At 48.0% G+C, this 24,761-nt stretch overlaps 1 protein-coding gene across 3 annotated transcripts in view; it reads right to left on the reverse strand.

Moving 5' to 3' along the window:
• Positions 1–24,761, reverse strand: part of LOC146771981 (phosphoenolpyruvate carboxykinase [GTP], mitochondrial-like) — a 216,150-nt gene that overhangs the window by 111,442 nt on the left and 79,947 nt on the right. For all 3 annotated transcript variants that reach the window (XM_085640278.1, XM_085640280.1, XM_085640279.1), the window contains exons 2-3: positions 20,297–20,551; positions 868–1,052 (exon numbers count right to left, since the gene is read on the reverse strand). In XM_085640278.1, the coding sequence (XP_085496404.1) occupies positions 868–1,052; positions 20,297–20,551 (440 nt within the window). The remainder of the gene's footprint in view (positions 1–867; positions 1,053–20,296; positions 20,552–24,761) is intronic.

Genomic DNA, 24,761 nt, shown 5'->3' on the forward strand with positions numbered 1-24,761 from the left:
CTGGGCAGGGCGTCTGCAGCAGGGACTGGCTGTCAATAGAAGATTGGGGGCAAGGAGCAGTTTCAGACGATTTCAAAAAACTGAAATTCACTGAAAAACCAAAGGTTAAAAAAGTAAAGCTATGGTTACCAGTGCATAATTTTGTAAGTTAGTTCACCTAACCATAACTGGCCATTTTCAGTAATTTGTGTTTGGGTTTTAGAATCATAACTGCACTTTAAATGTGATTTTTTCAATGAATTTCAGAGGTGTTTTTTAAAACACATTTTAAGGTCGTATTACCAAGGCTAACTATAACTTGAATTTAACCTTTCGCTGTTTTCCACTCAATATATATATATTATCCTCTAAACAAATTGGTGTTAGAAGGAAGTTAAGGTTGACTAATATTTCAAAAAGTGGCTATACCATAAAACAAATGTGGTCTGAAACTCACAGGTTGAGATGGTGCTTCCACCTGGCGATCCAACTGACCCTGCGCTAAGTCAACAGCACGAGTGAAAAATGATTTTGCCCCCCCCACCCCCCTTTGAAACTTCTGAATTTTGTGACTAATCTGCATGAAAGTCGTCACGCACTTAGATGTATTCTAAATTATTGTCATTGCCAACTTTGGTAGAGATTAGTCAAAAGGGGAAAGTTATTAAGGATTCAAACATCCATTTTCCAATGGCGTGAGATAGAAAGAAAGTCATTAAAACAAGGGGTAAGAGAAAGAGTGTTAGAATAAGGGATGGAGAGGGCATTCTAATAGGGGAAGGATTGAAAGAGCACTTTTAGAATGAGGGAAGGGAAACTTGCAACCAAAAATAGACAGCTGTCAGAAAGCAGGGGGAAAAAAGTAGGTTCCTCTCACATCCAACTTACCCTTCATGCACCCTGGGAACCGTGCACCAGCCGCCCGCTCAAAGTCCTCAGGAGACATCCAGTTGCCCAGCTGACCCTTGGCACCACCAACAGGAATGGGCACAGTGTCCCGCTGATTTTCGGTCACAATCACAGTCTTTGATTCCACTCGTGCCACATCCTTAGGATCCGTCCTGGTCAGCCAGCTACAAGAAGAGCAACAATGCCGGCATGATTAATATAAAAGATACGCCCCAAATAATGACTTTAACCCCAATAGAAATGAAGAACAGTGGACGTGGTGTGTCGGCTACCAGAAGAGCAGTTTACTTATGTGTTACAAGGGTAGGTGTCCAGATAGGCTCTGAATGGCCACCTTAAAGAGGACTACTCAATCCTGATTGGCTGGCCACAACCTGAGCAATAAGCTATGGCAGCCATTACAGGACTCTGGAACATGGTCCCTGCATCCTGAAAACAAATGAAAAAACATATAAGAGGCAGGCAGGGTGAGTTCAACCGGACACCAATAGGCATGTGGGGGAGGGACTCTCCAAAGAGTCCCCTTCCCCATGACTGGCTGGCCACAACCTGAGCAATAAGCTATGGCAGCCAATACAGGACTCTGGAACATGGTCCCTGCATCCTGAAAACAAATGAAAAAACATATAAGAGGCAGGCAGGGTGAGTTCAACCTGGCACCAATAGGCATGTGGGGGAGGGACTCTCCAAAGAGGCCCCTTCCCCATGACTGGCTGGCCACAACCTGAGCAATAAGCTATGGCAGCCAATACAGGACTCTGGAACATGGTCCCTGCATCCTGAAAACAAATGAAAAAACATATAAGAGGCAGGCAGGGTGAGTTCAGCCGGACACCAATAGGCATGTGGGGGAGGGACTCTCCAAAGAGGCCCCTTCCCTATGACTGGCTAGCCACAACCTGAGCAATAAGCTATGGCAGCCATTACAGGACTCTGGAACATGGTCCCTGCATCCTGAAAACAAATGAAAAAACATATAAGAGGCAGGCAGGGTGAGTTCAACCTGACACCAATAGGCATGTGGGGGAGGGACTCTCCAAAGAGGCCCCTTCCCCATGACTGGCTGGCCACAACCTGAGCAATAAGCTATGGCAGCCATTACAGGACTCTGGAACATGGTCCCTGCATCCTGAAAACAAATGAAAAAACATATAAGAGGCAGGCAGGGTGAGTTCAACCTGACACCAATAGGCATGTGGGGGAGGGACTCTCCAAAGAGGCCCCTTCCCTATGACTGGCTGGCCACAACCTGAGCAATAAGCTATGGCAGCCATTACAGGACTCTGGAACATGGTCCCTGCATCCTGAAAACAAATGAAAAAACATATAAGAGGCAGGCAGGGTGAGTTCAACCTGACACCAATAGGCATGTGGGGGAGGGACTCTCCAAAGAGGCCCCTTCCCTATGACTGGCTGGCCACAACCTGAGCAATAAGCTATGGCAGCCATTACAGGACTCTGGAACATGGTCCCTGCATCCTGAAAACAAATGAAAAAACATATAAGAGGCAGGCAGGGTGAGTTCAACCTGACACCAATAGGCATGTGGGGGAGGGACTCTCCAAAGAGGCCCCTTCCCTATGACTGGCTGGCCACAACATGAGCAATAAGCTATGGCAGCCATTACAGGACTCTGGAACATGGTCCCTGCATCCTGAAAACAAATGAAAAAACATATAAGAGGCAGGCAGGGTGAGTTCAACCGGACACCAATAGGCATGTGGGGGAGGGACTCTCCAGAGAGGCCCCTTCCCCATGACTGGCTAGCCACAACATGGACAGTCATTATAGATGATGTGGGCATGTTCCCTTTTGAAATGCATTGTAGTAAATGCCAGGTTTTGAGGGTCATAAAAAGGAGCACATATAAAGGGCGATAACGGCTTTTAGTTCGAATATAAATCTGTTGAGTGTACCATACTCATTGTAAGATTTGTGGTGTGTTCTACAGTGATGTTATCATGAGAAAAACGCTGACCTTCTGCTGAGATTTGATGAACCATGTTTGAAAAAAAAAGTGTTTTCTCTTATGATTTTCTCATAGAGATTATGGAAGGTGCTCCAGGAGGCAACACTTTTTCTATATTCACACTATCTTCCTTAGCCATCGGAGTACAAAGTTTGATGTTCGGAGTAAAACATATACTTTCAGCAGCAGCCTGTCAGTTCTCTCCCCTGCGTTCTGCGAATCTTTCCAAGGGGTTCTATTGAACAACTAGAGCAGTAACATTTCTATGTATGACAAAACCATAGCACACTTTAAGCCATCTTCAAGGAATTCAAGCTGGAAAACCTAAAGAATTTCCTTTAAAAATTAACAAAATTATGGGGTGTTCTTTTTGTCATAGAAATGATGGCTACAGTGCTAGAAAGCTAAAATGAGGAAAGGACAGATTTTCTAGGAGTTCTCAAAGGTTCCGTATCTATTTCAGTAAAATATTCGGACGCGCAGACTGGAGCATGCTATTTCAACACAAGTCTGTCAGTAAACTCTGTTGTGGTCAACTGCAGCTTTACCACAAAGTTTAAATGAGCAACAAGAGTGCTAACATTCTGTATTTAGGATAAAAGTGTGGCACACCTGAGCTCCATCTTGATGGAATCAAAACTAGAGAATACAGCAGTAAATTTTAAAAAAAAGTTTTTTTGTTATAGTAATTATGGTCAGTGCTCTAGACAGCTAAAATTAGATCACAATCTCTGTGTGGTCTTAAATATCTTCCTCGTCCATTTTAGTAAAACATTCTGACATGCAGAGTGAAACATGCACTTCCAACACCAGCAGCAGTGTGTCAGTTAACTCCAGTGGCGGCTGGTGAAGTTTGAGAGTGGCGAGGCTGGACTGCACACGGGAGGGGAAGGGATGAGGGGGAGGCAGCTTTGGGGTTCACTTTAGGGGGGTCAGCATTTTTTGGGAGGCCGGGCGCCATTCCCCATGCAAATCTTTTCAATTAATTGCATTTCTCACTCTTTCATCTGCATAGCCAGCAAAGTATGTGGCTAACCGAACAATTATGGGGCACCATATTTCTTAAATTTGCATTGCGGAGTTCATTTTGTGCGATTTAAAACTGTAAGCCACACAGAAAAATAAAGGTTAAAATGCATTAAGTGATTAAGAAAACTTGAATGCAATATGGTATAATATCGGTACATGTAGAGAATTAATAGTTACGTTTCCTTGCCAGCAGGAACACCGAAAACACTTGGCTGCTTCTCTTAAATCGCATTTATAGAGACTGTGTGGTGTGTGATGGAAATCATGTGCAACTTCTGTCCTGCAACAAATTCATTTATTGAGAGATGCTGTGGCGGGGCTGCAGACCGGCGCAGACTTCATAAACAGTGTGCCCCTATGTGGAGGAGCCTACATCATACACTTAATTTCTCTGGCATACTGATACAGCGATTGGCAATGAAATCTTAGACCACTGCACTGGATTAATATTAGGCGAGTCGTACTTGCAGGGACGAATTGATCATTATTAGACTTAAAGTTAGAATCAAATTTAACAGAGTCCGAGCATCAAAAATAAAATGAGGGTCATCTGGGAGCTGCAGTGTCTGCTGGTATCCCTGGGCTCTGCATGATCTCGGTGTCTGGACGGAGTCTATTTGTGGTGGCAGCCGGGCGAGGATAGACCGCGCACCCTCAGAGCAGAAGCCACATGAATTTTCTGTAGCACAGGAGATGATGCGGGTAGTTTTCCTCATAGCCAAAAACGGACACTCATGAGTCCAGCGGGCACGGTAGACAACAGAGCCGTCGTATTGTGTGTCATTAAGCATATGGCTCGCGTGAACACCTTTACCGCATACAATGCCCTGCCGCATTGCCCAACAACTGCTCTTGAATAGGAGCTGATTTGCAGCCAGTGTCATCTCGGTGCGAGGCAGAGGCCCCCCTGACCTCCCACCTCCACTGCCTCGTCTTTTACGGAGAGGGCGGCAGAGGGTTTGCACCTCGCAGTCCATGAGCTCATTTCATTACAGCTGAAAACAAATACTGGGAGAGTTCGTCTAGCAAGTCATTCGCTCAATAAAGACTCTAGAGTAACACATTGCGCAATAAACAGACCACACCGTGTCTTTAGCGTAAAAGGCCATTTATTAGGACCAGGCTGCACAACATTAACAATACCAAAACATTATATGAATAAACTTTCCCCCAACACTCTACCATCCTTCACTCCTTTCACCCACTCCACACTCCCCTTTTGTACCACTCCATGCCCCTTCCGTTCCTCACCATTCCACAAACCTCCTTGCATCCTCCCGGCTCTCCTCGGCCATTTCACTCACGCCTCCAATACCCCCACCTCGTTCACTCTTCCCCCCCCCCGAGGGATGGGTGTGCCCGCTAATGACTCCCCCCACCCCTCCAAAGTACCGCCACCCCGCAGCCTGTCCTAAACTGGCACGCTGTAGCCAACCCTGTAAACCCAACCCTCAACTGCAGGGCGGGTGGGTGGCCTTTTCTAAACCCTCCCGATGGTGCCGAGCGCAGGAAGAGGAAGTCGCCTTCCTCCCCTGCGCTCATATACCCACCCCCTAACTCCACCCCTTGACCCTACCTGGTCCTACCCTCGCGCGAATGACCCCGGGGGAAGACTAGTCTGCGACTCTGCTTCCCCCGGGGCCCGGCATCGCGCAATAAACAGACCACACCGTGTCTTTAGCGTAAAAGGCCATTTATTAGGACCAGGCTGCACAACATTAACAATACCAAAACATTATATGAATAAACTTTCCCCCAACACTCTACCATCCTTCACTCCTTTCACCCACTCCACACTCCCCTTTTGTACCACTCCATGCCCCTTCCGTTCCTCACCATTCCACAAACCTCCTTGCATCCTCCCGGCTCTCCTCGGCCATTTCACTCACGCCTCCAATACCCCCACCTCGTTCACTCTTCCCCCCCCCCGAGGGATGGGTGTGCCCGCTAATGACTCCCCCCACCCCTCCAAAGTACCGCCAACCAGGTAGCCCCCTGTAGGGCGGGTACCTGCCCCACCCCCTAGGCCAGGACCCCTCACACATCCCTGCGACACCAGATTGCCTCATTCCAGAGCTTGCTGACCACATCCCTCATTTCCATCATATAATAGGCGTTCCCCAATCGAGACAGATGCACCCCGTCATCCCTAAATAGCAGTGGTTCCTCCAGTCGTAGTCCCGGGTGACTGATCACCTTGACGTCCTTCTCCCCACAAAAAACGCGCATTGCTCTGTTCAATTTTCGACGCGCTTTCTCAATTGCCCCATGCTTAACAGCTCCCCTCCAGATCCTCCTCGGAACAAACTCTGTCCATGCAATGCAAGCCCCCGCCAGTCTGTGCTTAAGTACTTCCAAGTCTCTCTGCATCAGCTGTAAGAGCGCCAAACCCGACAGCCGAACCAAGTCATTTTCCCCCAAGTGTATAATCAACAGATCCGGGCAACCCTTCTGTGGGACCATCTTCGCGAGCCAGGGCAGTAGTGCCCCCCATCGCATTCCCCCTTTACCCCACCAGTGCACTTCGTGAAGTTGTCCTCTGAGTCCCAGGTTACGGCCGTACACCTGTTGCTCCGCATATTTCGACGCCCAGTGCACAAAAGAATGCCCCACGATCCATGTGACCGTCTTGGCCCCAGGGCCTCCCACGCAACCTAAGAGAGAAACAGAGGTGAGAGACGCACCAAGAATGCCAAACCCCGCTCCATCCAACCCCCCACACCCAGCACCCCGCCCCGTCACTTTCGCACGTAACGCTCACAACACCTTGACCTCCACCTCCCAATCTGTCGGATCCTATCCCAGGACCACCCCAGCCGAGCAGCCGCTGTCGCCGCCCCAATCCGGAAGGAGTGAGTTCCAAAACCCGCCGGCTCCAAACCCACACGCACCAACGCCATGCGCAACACCGCCAACAACTGGCCAGCCGTCACTCGTGCCCCAGACATGTGACAAAATATTTCCCCTACCCCAAGCTGCCGCACCCTCACAAAAGCCTGCCACTCAGCCACCGGGCACACACCCCCTCCCTGATTCTCATTCAGCCAAACCCACTTACCCCGGCCCAACTGGTCTGTCTTCGACCGACCGAGCCAAATCCCCAGGCGCCCCGCATCCAATCTGACGTCCTCATACCTCTGCCCCTCCCCAGCCCGCGTGCCCAGCAACTCAGACACCCGGAATGCCCCAAAAAACATCCAGACCATGCACAAGCGAAAAACCCGAACCTCAAACTCATCATAGCAACAGAGCGGCAACGCCGCAACCAACCGAACCAACACCTCAAACGTTATGGCCTCCCGCGGCACAGAGCCCCCAACCCGCTCCCTACCCCAACCCCGCAACACCCTACTAACAATCACACCTTTCGTAGGGTCAAAACCAAAAAACAGACAGCAATAAAAGGACACCCCTGCCAGCTTTCCTGAAATGGTTGCCGCCGACAACCCCTTATCCATACAGTGCAGCACAAACTGTAACACTCCACGCTCCACCCCCACCTGTCCCCCAGCCTCAGAAACCCCGCTCCAACCCATAAAGGCGACAAACTCTGCCCACGCCCGTCTGTAGGTCCGCCTGGTGGTAACAGCAACAGAATTTTCCACTAGGTCAACCACCCTCACTCCCCTAGGGCCCAAATGCCATCCGGCAGCCCCGTCTTGCACAGATCCGCTCCAGGTGCCAGTCGCCGGAATCGCTGCCACTGCGAACGAGACAAAGCATCCGCAATGTCATTATTCGCCCCTGGCACATGCTTGGCTCGAAAAGTCACATTCAGCCGCAAACACTTCAGCATGAAACTCCTCAACAAGCGCAACACCCTCAGGTCCCTTGCCCTCTGCCGGTTGACCAACTCGACCACCGTCATGTTGTCCACATGGAACAACACCGCCCTGTTTTGAAACTCAGAACCCCACACTTCCAGTGCCACCAACAAAGGAAAGAATTCCAAAAAGGCAATGCTCCTCCCCTGCTTCCTCCAGTGTTCCGGCCAGGTCTCTGCACACCACCTCCCGTCCCAGAAAATGCCAAAGCCATCCGCCCCAGCTGCATCCGAGTAAATTTGGATTTGCCAAACCGTGTTTTCCTCCACAAAGTCCAATGAGACCCCATTGAAATCCATCAAGAACAGCAACCACGTCCGCAGATCCGCCCTCACTCCCATGGAGATCCTGACCCTGTGGTGTGGAAGCACTGCCCCCGACATGGCCATGCCGAGCCGTCGGCAGAACGTCCGCCCCGCCCTGACTACCCGGCACGCAAAGTTCAAGAACCCCAGCAGCCTCTGGACCGCCCGCAGCGCAATCCGTTTCTCACCAATCGCCCACTGGAGGCACTCCTGAATTTCCTCTACCTTCGCGGCCGGGAGCCTCGCTGTCCATTGTATGGAATCCAGCTCAATGCCCAAGAATGTCAAAACGCAAGCCGGCCCACTCGTCTTTTCGGGCGCCAACGGAACCCCAAATCCCTCCGCCAACTCCTGGAACCCTGACAGAGCCCTGCCACAGTCCCCCGAACCTGCCTTCCCCAGAAAGAGGAAATCATCCAGATAGTGCGTGACATCCCGGTGCCCAGTTCGCTGCGTGAAGGCCCACTGCAGGAAGGTGCTAAACATCTCGAACAAGGCGCAAGAAATCGCACACCCCATGGGCAAGACTTTGTCCATGAAGATGGCCCCCCCGAACTGCATCCCGAGGAGCGCAAAATCCGCCGGGTGAATAGGCAGCAAGCGGAAAGCCGACTTCACGTCACATTTCGCCAATTCCGCCCCCGGCCCACACACCCGCACAAGGCGGATCGCATCGTCCACCGACGCATACAGCACCCGGGAATCCTCCTCCGCGATGAAGTCGTTCACTGACTGCCCCTCTGGCCACGATAGGTGATGAATCATCCGAAACTCACCCTCCTCCTTTTTGGGCACCACCCCCAGTGGAGAAACGATCAAATCCTCCATCGGCCAGTCATAAAAGGGGCCCGCAATCCTCCCTTCCTCCACCTCCTTCAAGAGTTTAGCCGCCACCACCCCCGGCAATTCCTTCGCTGACTTGAGGTTGTCGGCCCATCTCCGTGATCTGGGACCTTGATACCCGACCCGAAAACCATCCGTAAAGCCCCACTGAATCTTTAAGGCGGCCTCCCTGTCCGGGTAGAGGGAGAGCCATGGGGCCATCTCCTCCACCCTAACCGGTGTAGGGGCCCTTCTGTCCAGGCTGCCCCTTCCCCTTGGCATTCCGCCATTGTTCGGAAGGAGTGGTGAGTGTAAGGCATTGCGTAAGGGGGTGCTTCCCCCCGCACTTAGAGCACTCGTGCTTGAACTTGCACGGGTACCTGGAACAATACCCCCTATTGTAACTCCAACAGGCCCCGGTATTGTAAGTGCCGGGCTTGCTAGACTGTCCGGCCCCACCTGTGGGTGCTGTGGTCCCCCCCGCCCCAGTATGGGCGGGACGCGACTGAAAAGACCGATACGAGACCGGCAAACCACTCGCCGTGTGAGTTGATGCGGATGAATGCGTAGACGCCATCCATTGCATCCACAATTCCTGGTCCACCTCACCCCAGTGCTTCTCGGGGTTCGCACTGACCCGCGCCCTGAACTCCTCATCGTAACTCAACCACGCGAAACCCCCAAACTGCATCTGAGCCTTCCTGATGATATCCATGTATTTCAGCAATGCGATTGCCCTATCGGGATGTTTCTCGCAATAGATACTCGCGTAAATGAGAAAGGCAGAGGTCCAATTCTCCATATTCACCGGCACCCGCGGCCGCCTAGTCAGCTCCCACTCTTCCTCCTTGGAGCCCTCTTTGGCCTGCACCTCCCTATGCAATAATTTAAATACGTCCACGTACTCATGCTTCCAGATCTTCCCCTTTATTTTGTCGGACAAGTGCGACCCCAACGGCATAGCCAGGCCCATGTAGGGCAGTTTTTTGGGGAGCTTACTCCCCGACGCCTCCTCCTTACCCCCATCCTTCTCTGTCTGCACCCCCGCCGACGCCACCGCCTTGCCCCCAACCGCTTTGTCCTCACTCGGGAGCCCACCCTTGGGAGCCTCCACCACCTCCCGCACAGAGCCGTCTCCCACCCCAACCGACCTACAAGCCTTCTTTCTTCCCCCATTGGGACCCCCGTCCCACACCGACCACCAAACCCGCTCACCTGTCAAAGTCGGCTGTCGCTCGCTGAGCCGTCCTCCGGAGGGGGTCGCCCGCCGCGTCTCTACCGTCTCCTTGTCCGCCGATCTCCGGGGGACCTGTAACACACCAACCTCTCTGTTGTCCTTGCCAGCGCCCGTCTCGTCACAGTCATCCCGCACTTCCCGTCCTCCAGCTCATCACTTTCTGCCTCATAATCCAACTCCACATCTGCCTCCACACCGCCAGGCACCCACAACACCTCTCTCGCCGCTCTCTTCACACCCTTGCCATTCAGTTCACCAGACATGCGTGACCCCTTCCCCCCCGCTGCCACTGCCCGTTCCCGCGCTGGAGGGATGGCCGCCGCGGACCGCCCTACTGCTTCTTGACGGCGGTAAGGGGCCGTCTTGCGCCCCACCGTACTCCCCTTAACTCTGCCGACAGCCGCCGGCTTGGATCCCCCCCGCCCCCCAGGTCGCTCAAACCTGGGCGGGCCCCGGCACCATCGGGCCTCAAAGCCGTCCTGGCCGTCCCTGCCTGCGTCCGCGGACCCCTGACAGCCCCCCCCACCCGCCCCCTCGCCCTCTCCGCCCTCCCCCGCTCCTCCTGCTCCGCCCACCGCTCCTCCTCCGACGTGGGCGACGGGGGCCCCTCCGCCTCGGCCTCCCACACCGCCCCCACCCACCTCTCCTGCTCTGCCCGCCGTGCCTCCTCAGCTTGCGCCCAAAGGCGCTGTTCCCGCAGCCTGTCCTCCCAAGTCCACGCGCACCAACCCGGAAGCCGTGGGGGGGGGCGGGTACCCAAAGACCCCCCCTCCAAAATCCCCGAAGCAGGCTGACCAAGCCCCACCGGTGGCACGACCCCTCCGGGCGGAACCTCGGGGACCCCCCCTCCCGGCCGCCCCGCGCCGCCAGCCGACACACCAGGGGTCGAGGCCCGAGACCCCCCCGAAACAAATCCAGGGGCCCCTCAGCTTCCAAAGCCCCCCCCACTCCCTCTACACCAGCCAGAACGTCCACCGCCTCGCCCGCGGGCCCCAGCCCCCCAGCCCCCACCCCCACCACAACCTCCGCCACCTCGCCCCCCCCAGCCGCCACGAGCTCGTCCCCCGGCCCCCCCACTCCCCCACCCGCCCCACCCTCCACATCGCCGGCCCGCCCGGCCGCAGCCGCAATCACCGGGGGCCGCACCTCCGCGGCAAACGTCGACGCCACGCCCCCGTCCGCCTCGTGGGCCCGGAACGACAATTGAGGGAAACGAAGACGCGGAGGCAGGCTCCTGCGCCGTCCTCCGTGCGCCTGGCTAGCTCGGCCCGCACCCCGCCCCCTCCCCCGCAGACCCGAGAGACACAGAGGTGGCGGCAGCGGCGGCTCCTCCTGACACGCCAGTACCGCCGCCGCCACCCCCGCCGAGGCTGCCCGCGGAACCCTCTCATAGCCCACCCACGCCTCTCCCAGCACCCCGGGCCGCAGAAGATCCTCCCTCCCGGCCCGCCCCAGAACCAACAACGCCCGCCTCACCTCCTCAGAGGTCGCCGCACCGTTGCCTCCGTCACGCTCCATAACCGCGATGTCCACCGCACCCAGAAACCGCTGACACCACGAAAAACTCTTCCCAGGCCTAGCCCTACACTACTCTACACACACTCCCCTTTTCTAAACCCTCCCGATGGTGCAGAGCGCAGGAAGAGGAAGTCGCCTTCCTCCCCTGCGCTCATATACCCACCCCCTAACTCCACCCCTTGACCCTACCTGGTCCTACCCTCGCGCGAATGACCCCGGGGGAAGACTAGTCTGCGACTCTGCTTTCCCCGGGGCCCGGCATTCAGAGCAACATGATTTGTGCTATTGCTGTACTGAATTACAGTGAATCTAGCGCACCAGTGCTTGGACCAATACGTTCCCAGTTGTGTAGTATAAAGCGCTCCACATAGAGTGAGTTAAGATCCTTTGCCCCTATTCCAACTTTGCTTTACATAATCCTTCATGACTTTTCCTCTTCACTCGTTTTCAGAGGTGCAGGGTGGTGAATTAATTTGGGGTGTTTTCTGACAGGTGCTGGCGTGCTCTGCTCAATGTGCAAACAGGGTTGTTTCTTGAAAGGCCATTGCCTCTGAAAGGGCGCAGTGTTTTTCCGTGACCTAGAGAGGTGGTGTGCTAGCTCAGTAGGTTAATGCTCTTACGGCAGGCCTGTGAGATTCTTCAAATGCAGCATGGCTGACTCAACCTTTCATCCACCCAGTGTCAACAAAAAGAGTACGATTAATTATTGTAACCGTAACACCTTTTTTCCAAAGATTTGAGGCCCTGTTTAGATAGACCTGGATGAGAGATTGGGTATTTTTATTGTTCGTAGCACAAAACGGAAAACTGGATTAATTCAAGTTGACATTAACCCAAAAAGAACAACTTGAAGAAAATGAAGAAAATACTCGCTAAGCTTTTTTTTTTTTTTTTTTTTTTAAGCTTACCCCTCTTTGTGCCATGGCCCACGAGCAAAGTTGGGGGTGCACTAGGGAACCATCGGGGCCTTCAATTGTCGGGGAAGCTCAAGCTTCTAGGCGAGGCTGACACGAACCTGCAGTGCGCACCACCTTTTCTGCTCCTCAGCTCCTGGCCACCAGTGCAGGCCCAGTAACATAGAGACACTGAAGCTGGAGCTCAAAACATGGTGTCTGCATTAGGCCCGATTCTAGAGGGTGGGCACCCAAACATGAGCCTGGCCCACCAAACATGAGCCTTGGCCTTCACAGTGAATCTGCCACCCATGTACAACAATAAAAAATGTTTAGATAAATGGTGATTTATGATCCTGCTGGAGAGCAATCATTTGTCTGTTTGTAGTTTTTAAATGCAGATAAACTGAATTTTATGTGGATAGCTCAGTGGGTTAGTGCCTTTGTCACAGAGATCCCTGTGTTACTCGCAGTTCAGAAGTTGCAATCCTAACATAGAGCTGCATACAAACTTTGGCTTTTTTGTGTTGTGATATAGTTAGAACGTCCACCGTCTTTCATTATTCTAATGCTTCTAAAAAGAGTTTGGGCAGTTATACATTTTTATCAGTAAGGTCAACCCCCAACCACTGGAGGACTCTTTAAATCCTGAGTTTGTTCTTCTCCAGACCAAATCTTCGTAAAATGTATTGCCCACCAGCATGGATGACGCGATTCCTACACTTGTAATCCTCATTGCCTTATGTGACAGTCCCAGTAGAATTACTTATTTTCTCTGTAGAACGTGTGCGTGATGTAAAGTACTGTGACACCCTACACTGATATGAGTAGCGCTATACAACAAATGAAATGCATATGAGAAAGGGGCAACGGAGAGATGAGGGGCACTGGTGGAGGGTGGTAGTGAGGGAATCCGAGGAGGAGTTCATGGGGTGGGGGAGGAGCTATGGAGAGATGAGGGGCACTAGTGGAGGATGGCAGTGAGGGACTCCGAGGAGGAGGTCATGGGGAGGGTGGGGGAGGGGCTATGGAGAGATGAGAGGCACCGGTAGAGGGTGGTAGTGAGGGAGTCTGAGGAGGAGGTCATGAGGGGGAGGGGCTACAGAGAGATGAGGGGCACTGTTGGAGGGTCGCAGTTAGGGAATCCGAGGAGGAGGTCAATAGGGGGGGCCATGGAGGGATGAGGGGCACTGTTGGAAGGTGGTAGTAAAGGTATCTACCGAGAAAGAGGTTATTTGTGCGGCTCCAAAAATTTGTTTCGCATCAGCACTAAAGCCGGCCCTGACATGGCCTTTCTGTTTTTGGTTAATTAATTAACAGTCGGGTCATTAGGGCTATTGTGGAACATACTTTAAAGTACATGTTAATTACATTTACTGCTATATTCAAAGTTTTAAGTTTGAAGGTGATTTTACTAGTGTTTTTTCCCAGGAAGAATGAAATTGGAACCGGATGGTGGCTGATATGGGGCTGGGGCCCAAGGTCAGCTGTGAGATAAGGTGCACTGGAGAGGAGTAGTGGATAATCAAGCCTGAAAGGGAGTGTGTTGCGGAGTCTGGGGTCAGGTGGAGGTAGCAATGAAGAGGGATCCTCCATGAAGGCTCGCACAGAGGGAGCCTGTAAGGGAGTGCGTTGCAGAGTCTGGGGTCAGGTGGAGGTAGTAATGAAGAGGGATTCTCACTGAAGGCTCGCACAGAGGGAGCCTGTAAGGGAGTGTGCTGCAGAGTCAGGGGTCAGGTGGAGGTAGTAATAAAGAGGGATTCTCCCTGAAGGCTCGCACAGAGGGAGCCTGCAAGGGAGTGCGCTGCAGAGTCTGGGGTCAGGTGGAGGTAGTAATGAAGAGGGTTTCTCCCTGAAGGATCGCACAGAGGGGGCCCGAGAAGTGTCACTTGCCTGATACTTCCACCTCAGAAACCTCCTCTTCCCATCAAAGGGACATTAAATGGGAAAAAAAACTGTTTTTGAGAGTGATAACATTGAGAAAGATTTGGAAAAGAGTACGTTTTACTAGGCCTTGTAAGACTAAGAAGAGATAAAGGAGGGCTTGTAAGCAGGCCTGGCTAGACATATAAGAGACAAATCAGGCCCGCAGTGGCAAACCCGAATACACCCTTGTCCCACCCAAATAAAAATTCCTGGAGCCGGGCCTGGTCTGCATAATCCTGCTGTTCACAGCCGCACGGGAAGCATACAACTCGAGTCTGCGCGGTGAGTGATGACAAACTGCGCAGACTCGATTTTTGAGCAACCCGCCTCCCTGCAGCCTCTACCCCACCCTTTCCCAACTCATCACAGGGTGAGACCCACCCCCAATGACGAGTTGGAAAAGGGTGGGGTGACCATCCTCTCCACTCCTTGACGGACGTGTAGCCCCAGTGTTACAGGGCTTTAGTCTAAAACGTCGGGGCTATTTTTACCCCCAAGTTATCAGGGGGTGCAGACTGGTCCTTTAGGCACTTTCTTTGCCGAGCTGATGACCTCACAAGCCTCAGGGCTGTGAGCTCCTCAGCCCGGCAAAAACTATAGACTCTGGGCCCACCCACAGACAGCAGATTAAGGGAATGCATCGGTGTAACTTGACAGTGACAACACAGTGCCAGAATCTAATCGCAGCAACAAAAGTCTCATCCGAATCGGACTCAAGAAATTTGCGTTTGTACAATTTTTTCGTTAAAACCCCCCCCCCAAAAAACGGATGTAAAGTTAGTCATTGTAAATTTGTTATTTTTATTTCTTTTTTGAACATTCCTTGCTTGCGGTGTTTGATATTGTGTTCCTCTTGCCTGCTGTGTTTGATTCTCTGTCCTGCTAGTTTTGTACGTTCTATTTTGTAACATTTCTCTCATGTTACGTAACTGGTTCTATTGTACAGCGCTCTGACACCTTCGGGTAAAGTCCGCGCTTTATAAAAATGCATAAATAAATAAAGTGTGTATTTTAACTTTGACAATGGCCGACCCTGGGGGATTAAAGTAAAGGGGCGGAGCCCCGACGCCCTGGTTTAGAAACCGCCACTGGTGAACTCCCAAGTAATCAACTGCAGCATCACTACAGGGGTCTAATGAACAACTAGAGTGCTAGCAATTTGCATTCAAGGCAAAAGAGGTACGCCTGAACACCATTCTGTTGAACTATGAGCTGCTGGATTTACAGCCTTTCATTAAGAGCAGTCTGAAGTAAATCAGCATTGAACTGTTAATGCAGGCATGGAACCTGAGAGTTAAAAATGTGAGAAGAGGTCTGCGCCATAGTAATTTAATCCACGATGTATTTTTAAAGGGCTAAATGTCGGTAATAAGAGATATCTGCATAAATAGAGCATCCAATATCCGTGTGTCTACTCAGCCTCCTGATCTTCTCAGTTGCTTAACAGGTCCCTAATGTATATTAACTTTGTGACTATGGTCTTATCCCTGCTGTCACCAGTGATGTAATTTGACAAATCATCAGCGACGTAATATGTGAGGTCATAAGCAGGGCGCAATTTAGAGTTAGCTCAGTAAACGGTAACTGGTGAATTTCCAGGATATTAAGTGGGCCTTCTCGCGGTGCCCGTGAGAATAAAAAGGAGCCTTTTCATGGTATCTGGGAGAAAGGGAACTTTTCACAGTGCCCAGGTATGAAGAGTACGCATTCCCACAGTATCCTGAAGGACGCGGACCTTCTCATAGGGCCCATGGAGAGATGAGTGATCTTCATAGTGCCTAAAAGAGAATAAGATCATCTCAAAAGGGCCATGGAGCCCTGGAGTGGCTCATACAATGCTAAGGAAGATGAGGGATGCCTTTTAAAGTGCCTGGAATTCTTTCTCACAGTGCTCAGCAGTAGGATATATTCACACAGGGGAGAGAAAGGGGCCTCATCACAGTGACCCGGGCAGGAGGCCTTTTCACTGTGCCCAGAACAGAAGGGGAATTGGTGCACAGGAGTAGATGCCATGTTTTTTCTAGCCGGATTACCTTTTTACTAGTGCACATTACAAAATGGATGTTTTGTGTATAGCGGACAACCTGAGATATAGCGTTCTTTGTGGGCATTGTATACCACAGCTAGCAGATTTGTGCGTTTTTGTACGTTTGAGCCAGAACCAAAAGTCAATTTTTACACAGGGGCTTTGGTCAATCCTCTTCATCCACTGGTCTGTTCAATTAGTATTTGCATTTTGGTTCTATCCACCACAACATGGAGCGTAGGGTGGCTATCAGCTTACTCCTGTTATTGGCTTTCTTCACTGCAGTCAATGTCATTTTTACGTATGATCATCCACCCAAAAAGCATTCCACTTCAGCGCAAGGGATGGTGACATATTGTTTATATTTCTACTTTTATTTCATTCTTTTTTCATTCATTTCTGTGATAGGTAATTTTAATTGATTTGTTTTTCACCAACATATGAACATCACCTTTAGACGACAGCAATTTCCAGGTCGGCCTACCAGAACATACAGCTGTTTGCTGCTAAAGACAGATTGTATGCTTCCCAAGAACAGAGAGGCTTGAAACCGACCCACTGTTTAAAATTGTTTGGCTTTACTGTCACTCTTATTTGTCTACTTTGTATTCGCTGGCTTGCCTAGTCCATTTTGTGTCTGTCCAACCCCTGGAGCATTGCCAATTTACTTGCGTCTTTCCACTCTTCACTTTTAGGGAACAGTTTTTTCTTTGGCCTAGAGCTCTTCATGAGAGTGCATGCGTTTTCCAGTTGTTCTCCTGACCCTTGGCATATCTGGAACTGTTAAGGTTGAAAAACAGAGACGTCCCTGTCTATTGCACTGTGCAGCCCTTCTGAAGGACGCCTTGTATCGAGCGGCTCCCATCGTTCTTGCTTAGTCAGTGACCTTCGTTTGCTCCAGCAAGTCATCTACTGCTCCACCAAACAGGTAGTCTCCTGTATGTGGTCTATTGACCAATTAGGCCTATACCTTTGGTTTGAAGGTTGGAATCATGAGTACTGTGTGTTTTGTCACTACTGTTCCAATACACAATTATCTATTGGCAATGTCTGCGGATGATTTCGCGAATGTATTTGATCGGGTCTTTCCCTCTTGAGTGGCACATTTTAACCTATTTTTATAGTTTTCTGGTGGATACAGCATGAGGTCTCACTCTCCATTGTTGATGAAAGCATCTGCTGAGCTGATTAGTGGAGCTCACTGTTCTCTGTTTAGTTGTGCTGCCCTGTCTGTGTTCTCCTAACTACATACAGCCTTCTGCTGTGTTTGTCTGGTGGTGGCTCTCTTATGGGCTGTTGTCTCCATTAAGAAATCCACAGATATATTGGTTCTAATGTATCCACAGGTCTTGAGGTAAGGCCATATATTCCTTCCCCTCTCAAAGTTACCACCTTTAGTGAGGCTGGTTCACTGATGGCTTCCTTACCATCGTGAATTATGCTTTGAAGGAATTGGCTGGTTTCATCTCCGTTTTGGGTGTAGCGATTCTTGTAGGAAACCTAACGGTCTGTTCTTCCGCTAGCTGTACTCCTTACGGGCCGGGTTTCTCTTCCTAAGAGTAGGGTACAGGCAGCGCTCATCGGGGGGTGATGGCTGGGTGCTGGAAGTAAGGATGCAAGGAGCGCTGCAACAACTCCAGTAAAACCAAACTGGAATTCAGCGATATGGAGATTGGTGTTTACGTTTCTTTCTCTGACTGCAACTTTGTAGGATTTTGTAAAGTGATCTATGATCTATGTGATAGACTTACCTGGAATACAGTGAATGAGAAAGGAAAGGCTGGGTGCCTATTTTTATCTAACACACAACACAATTTAAATACCGGTCAATGAACTGTACAATATTTCAGAATATATCACCAGTTACAAGAGCACAAATGAAGCACGGTTTTTTGTAATTCTGAAGTGTTATGGAAACAAAGGGTTTTCATATGATCGAAACAAATCAAGACATGTTACTCAGTGATGCACAAATGATAAATACTCGCTGAAAACCGACACGTTATCGATCATGTGTGCTCTGTATAGTTTTATCAGTATATCTGTGCAAAGTTAGTGGCCATTTCAATGGAATATATGCTGCCTCCAAATGGCATTGTCCTACCTCCCATGCTTTAATCATGGATTTGCGACAGTGTGCTCCAAAATGCACCCAAGGCTGCAAATCACATCCTTACCTGCTGCTGAATGGGCGTGGCTCATTTGCTACACTTGATCTTTCTGTGACGCATTAAAATCCCTTCAGTGATATTACATTGATGACAGCACCCCCACTCTGAAAATTGTTCCATCAACACTGGGGGGGCGGCCTTCATGGGTAGGAATCTACTACCCCCTGTGGTGAATATGCTGTTACATCCTGCCATTAATTTTTCATCCCAGCGTGTGTCCTCATTTAAGGGGACATTTTTCTTCCTCACCAATTGAATGCTCACCATCCTAGAGCTCCCATAGAGGTTTTGGGGTTGCTTTTAGGAGTTCTTCCACTGTCTCTGTGCCTGGCGTGGGGGATTTTTGAAGCACATAATCTGTGATCAATAGCCTTCTCCAGTAGCAGCGCTGCCATTTCGACTTCAGGCATTCATTTCTCTTCTCAAAGCCGCCTCGATGTTGACGATTGATCCCCTCTTCTTCTGGTATATCTTTCTCCCTTGGGATGTCCTTGTCCTTTCTTTCAGTCTCTTGAAGCCAAGCGCCAAGGTTTATCTGCACTGAGGTCTCGTCTTCGGCCCAGTCGGCTCCTTGGTCTTTGAGGTTGTTCGACTGCCAAATATTTCAGCATCTAAGGCTGTTTCCTTTCTTCAAATACAACTCTTGTGGCTTTCACTTTAAGGAATTGTAGGTGCACATTTTGTTTCTGATGTCGAAATTACTTTTTCTGAGATTTTCTCATACTACTGATGCAGACTCTTGCAGACACTTTCTGCTCCCCCATGGATCCTCCTGCATCTGCTTCTTCTGGGACATGCAAATCTTCTTAAACTAATAGTCCTACAGCCTTTAAAGATGGTATCTCCTGCATCTTCAAGGTTTTAGAATTACATTTCTCACCAGTCTTATGGCCTTCAGGTTTCTGATCTTTTGGAAGACGTGCTAGTTTATGTTGTCACTTCAGGCAAAAACGAAAGGGAGCATTTTCTTAAAGGCTTTGAAGAACCTTTTTCCTTTGTTTTTCAGCGATTGTTTTCAGCATCTGTGTACTTTTTCTCAACGTCTCTGTGCTTTGCCGCCAATTCTTAATTTGAAGAACCGGTTTAAACCTAGCCACTTTTCTTTCCCCTGATTTTTGGTGGCCGTCTACCTAGAGTTCACAGCGATGTGTCAAAACCCAACAGTGATAAAAATTCTAAAAGAAGGCTACTGTGGCGCCTGTTCAACACTCAAAAACAAATAAAATAAATAAATAGCGAATGTTTCGGGATGCCAGGTTTAGATGGTGAAATGATGCACAGCATGGGACTCTAGAATAAGTTCCACATCAAAATAAAATGATCTTCAAGTACCCTGGAGGAGAGAGAAGAGTTTTTTTTTTTTTTAACAGTGTCCAGGATGAAAAAAAGTACATTCTCACAGTGCCTGTGCAGTTGATGGTGTTGCAGTGGAGGGTCTCACAGTGAGCATTTCCTGAATCTTTCAGTGTCTCAATTCTTGTGTCAGCCAAGTAGCTAACCTTGAAGCACTTCCCTTCTAGTACCTCCTTGCAATTGTTAAAATGCCTTGGAAGTAGTCCTTGGACTACCAAATGCAATTCAATCCCATAAAGACATAAAATAAATAATAACTGCTCAGTGTGCACTATATAAGTGCCAGGTAACAAAAACGCCCACCCACGCCCTGCCACCCCGCTGCCTGCTCTTACCAGTTCTCATATTTGCTCAGTCTCTTGATCATGCCATCCTTCTGCAGCAGTGCAAGCACACTGCGCTCCTCTTCTGGCGTGCCATCACATATGTGGATGCTGTCTGGTTGGCATAGCTTGGCACTGCTCACCACAAACTCCCTCACCCTGCCAGATAGCAGGTCCAGATCCCCATTCAGGACCCGCAGAGCATGCACTGAGCGACCTGGACTCTTCTGTGCCGCTGCACATTGTTTCAGCGAATGGGAACAGATCCTGCAAGGGGGAGGACACGAGATCATAAGAAAAGAGAACACGCGTCAGACAGTGCAAAGACTAGGGCGTGGTTTCTTTTTAGATTGGCAAAACATTCTATTCTGCCTTTGCACTATTTCAGTTCAACTCAGGGCAGCCCGCTCTAAGGTTTTGTCAAAAAGCAATAACAGACCATTTCCCCTAATTTCTGTACATATAGACAAAGCTTACAACAGTAAAATACGAATAACCCCTTCACCCCCCTCCCCCCCCCCCCACCTCCCCCTCCCTGTCTTTTCCTCTTGGGGTTTTCTTGATAAGCCAGGGGAAAAACCAAGGTGTGCATATCATCCACACAAATGAGTGAAGCAGCATGGCCAATGTCTTTCTTACCCAACTGACTACCCCATTAACGTATAATATATCAGATAAAGTACCCTCTGACGTACAGTATAAGGATATTGCAAGTCACCAACAGTTCCATCACCCTCTAGAGGAACGAGACCAAAAGAACAAATTCTTTATGGGGGTCATAAATCTCCAAGGTGACTTGTAATAGCCTTATAATGTACAGCAGATTATATTTTATTCTTTAAAATACATGGTTACGCCATACTTGCGTTTTCATGTTCATTGAAGACTAGAAGAATAAAAGCAGAATCTTTAGATTGCAATTAAATGCAACAAAAGCAGTTCATATTTTTATTTATTTATTAGAATCAGTTTAAGGCAACTCAAGTTAAAAAGTGTTGTGGCTCAAGTGACATAAAACATCCAGAGATTGTAGCTTTCCTATAATAACCTATAGTGTGAAAAAATAAACATATTGCTATAAATATCTCATTTCTGCTGATCACTTTTTCTATTCACAAAAACCTAGCAGAGGAAGTATACACGAGTTCCTGGTTTCCCTGTTTAAACTGCAGCTGTAATCATACTCCATGACCCGCCCTTCACCCTTGTTACTGGCTCTGGCATCTGAAAGAGCTATTATGTTTACACCCATGAAGAACAAAAGTATACTCTGTAGTGCAAAATACATACAATAAAAAGTAGTTACAAGTGTGTTGCAAAAAGAAAGGTAGAATCAGTTTAAGATTAAGAAAATCTGCTGTGGCTCAGAACGTATAGCAATATATACTATGCTGTTCCTGTAGTTACCTAGGTGGAAAAAATAAACATGTTGCCACAAAAATCTAATTTTTGCTGATCACTCTTTATTTTAGAAAAAGAAAATCAGAGGAACGAAAAGCCATTTCTCCTTTTAGTTACTTAAATGAAGCTGTTAACTGCTTTTCACCTTGGCTGCTGGCAGGATACGTTATGATTAGGTCTCCCGGTTTTATTGTATTTATTTTTTCAACATTTCCGTCTGTATTTATCCACATTTATTTTTTGCTAATTTGTTCTATATTCATCCATTTTTATTTTGTGTTCACTGTATAAATGAAGCAGCAATAAGTATTTTTCCACATTTATTTAAATTGTAAATGTATACTCGCATTTCAATGTCCTAATGGTTTCATCGGTATACAGTGCAATAGCGTGGTCTGAAAACACTTGCATTGTAGAATAGCATAAATAACTGTAGAACTGCCCTTAGTTAAGCTTAATTAAGAAATCTATTGTCTTTTTTTTTTAATCTCCCCTACTTCTCAATCGGTACACTACTGACCTGGCACTCATAATTGACAGTAGAAAAAAAAAAATCACCCAAGCAGGCCTATTTTCCATATTTTTCTGTATTTAAAAATGAATACACACAGGAATATACATAGTTTTCTGTCTGTATTTATCTGTAAAAATCAGTAAAAACGGAAAACAGGGAGCCCTAATTATGATGTCAGAACTCCACTGAAAAAGTTATTACAGTTGATCAGGTCCATCATTTATTTATTACAGGCCTCTAGACACATCACAACTCGACTGCAATAAGGAAATTAGAGACTGGCTTTTATAAAGTAATTGCAGGCTTCTATGTATTAAAAAGGCATAAAAGGGCTGCTGTACACTCTAATGATGTATTCATAAATGTGATGTGCACGTGCCACAGCGGTTAAGGATAAGGTCCCTCAAGTGTTTGGACAAATATACGAGGCATAGGAGCACGCAGACACCTGTGCAGTCAAGGAATTAATACAATTTTAAATCAGACTCTAATATGAATCTATCTTTTATTGATGTAAAGAGTATTCTCCACGGCGCCACTAAATACAAATTACTAACTAGACGCATGTTTTCAAAATGACCGCAAAAGACAAACTGAATCATCGTTTCAACACCATAGTATAAACTTGGAGCTTTCCAAACACGTGGCCTGGCCCATTCCTTCTGCCTTTAGAGATGTGCTTGCTCTTACTCCAAACAAATACAGGGAAATATCTGACCATGCTTGAATCATCACTAGCAAGAGAATACCTCATAATGGAAAGGAATATTCTACATAGGGACCAGATAGACTTCCCACCCAAGTAGCGAACAACAGACAAAAACGTTGTCTTTCCACTTACTCACTTTAGAAGGCGAGCTTAAAACTTTTGAAATGCTTAAGATACAATTTCAACTCCCTGCCTCCCAAGAGGGGAATTTCTTACAACTAAAACAAGCCCTATCTCGGAGACTAGGACCATTTCCTTGGATAGTTGAGGATTCCCCAGTATTACAATACTTACAAATTTGGGGGAAATTCAAAGGCGCAGTCTCTGGATTTTATAATCGAATAGTGCATAAATTACACTCATACCCATTACTTGCACAGCTCCATGTCAAATGGCAAGGGTTAATTACTTTAGCTTATTCCGATGAGGAATGGGAGGATATTATTATGAACATGGATAAGGGTATCAGAGAGGCCAGAATGAAATTTACTCTTTTCAAAATTCTTCATAACTGGTACTGGTCACCACAAAAACTCAAGTCAGCAGGTTTACTACATCAATCAACCTGTTGGAAGTGCCCACAGGTGGACTGCGATATACTACACATTTTATTCCGATGCCCAATTTTGAAGGAATATTGGTCTTCCGTAACTGCCTCTCTACACAGAGCTATACAAGTGTCCATTCCTTTAACGGAAAAATTAGTTCTATTACATGATGTTACTGATCTCCCAAATCTCACAAACCATACAAGACGATTGATAGCTATTGGACTCACTGTAGGGAAAATTTGTATATTAAGACATTGGAGAACACCACAATGCCCTACACATGACGAATGGCTTATTGAAATGTATAAAATAGCATCATATGAAAAACTCATTTATAGATTGCAGGACAATGTTGCAACTTTCATCCAAATTTGGAACCCCTTTCTAGCTAATAAATGTTCTATTTCTGGTAATATTTCAGATTTTTCTTCTAGTTAAGAACTACAATAAGTGAATTACTTCTGTTTTCATTTCCTTATTAATTCATTACCATCATTATTTATATTCATGCTGTTGATGTTATCATTAGGCCTGTTGATGCTGTAGCCACGAACACTGTTAATTGAATTTGGACTTACTGTTCACCTATTTGAAATTGTTGAGTTAGTGGGAATATCTTGACTTGAAATAATATATTTGTATGATCTTATCGCTACTATCTTCCAACTATCTATAATACATGGTTTACTACATACTGTATACTATCTTTATCATCTTCTCCCTAGTCCACCTTTCCTATTTCTTCCTTTCCAGGTTTTATGAGTACCTCAACTATTGTATCTTTTGATATCTGTATTATCCTTTTTATATTTAAAAATCTGAGAAGGTAACATTTCATAGTAATTTATTGTGTGGCCATAATTTGATTTATTTATACTCCCTTTTTTATGTATTGTTTATAAACTGACATGTACTTCTCAATAAACATATACCAGAAACAAAAACGTTGTCTTCCAAACTCTGATGGACGGATATGTAAAGAACAAGAACAGTGCACACATATTTGCTTGCTTTTAGGTACTTTTGAAAAGCTGTTTACCTCACCGGGCAACCAAGACGAGACAGGAGACTGGAATTGGGGAAAAAAGCATACGACATACTAAATCTATGGTATGCCTTAAACAGTGCTTTAAATGGGCCGGTACTGTCCGGTACGGAGTACCAGCACTTTTTTTTAATTTGATAGAGAGTGTAGCGGCACTTCTCAAAAGAAATGCAAGACTTTTAATTGGAAAGTACCGGCACTTCTCAGAAACACGCAGGTACTCTTGTATAGAGTACCTGCATTTCTATTTTTCCATT

The sequence above is a fragment of the Triturus cristatus genome, unplaced genomic scaffold (assembly GCF_964204655.1).
Source record: "Triturus cristatus unplaced genomic scaffold, aTriCri1.1 SCAFFOLD_168, whole genome shotgun sequence".
NCBI lineage: Eukaryota > Metazoa > Chordata > Amphibia > Caudata > Salamandridae > Triturus > Triturus cristatus.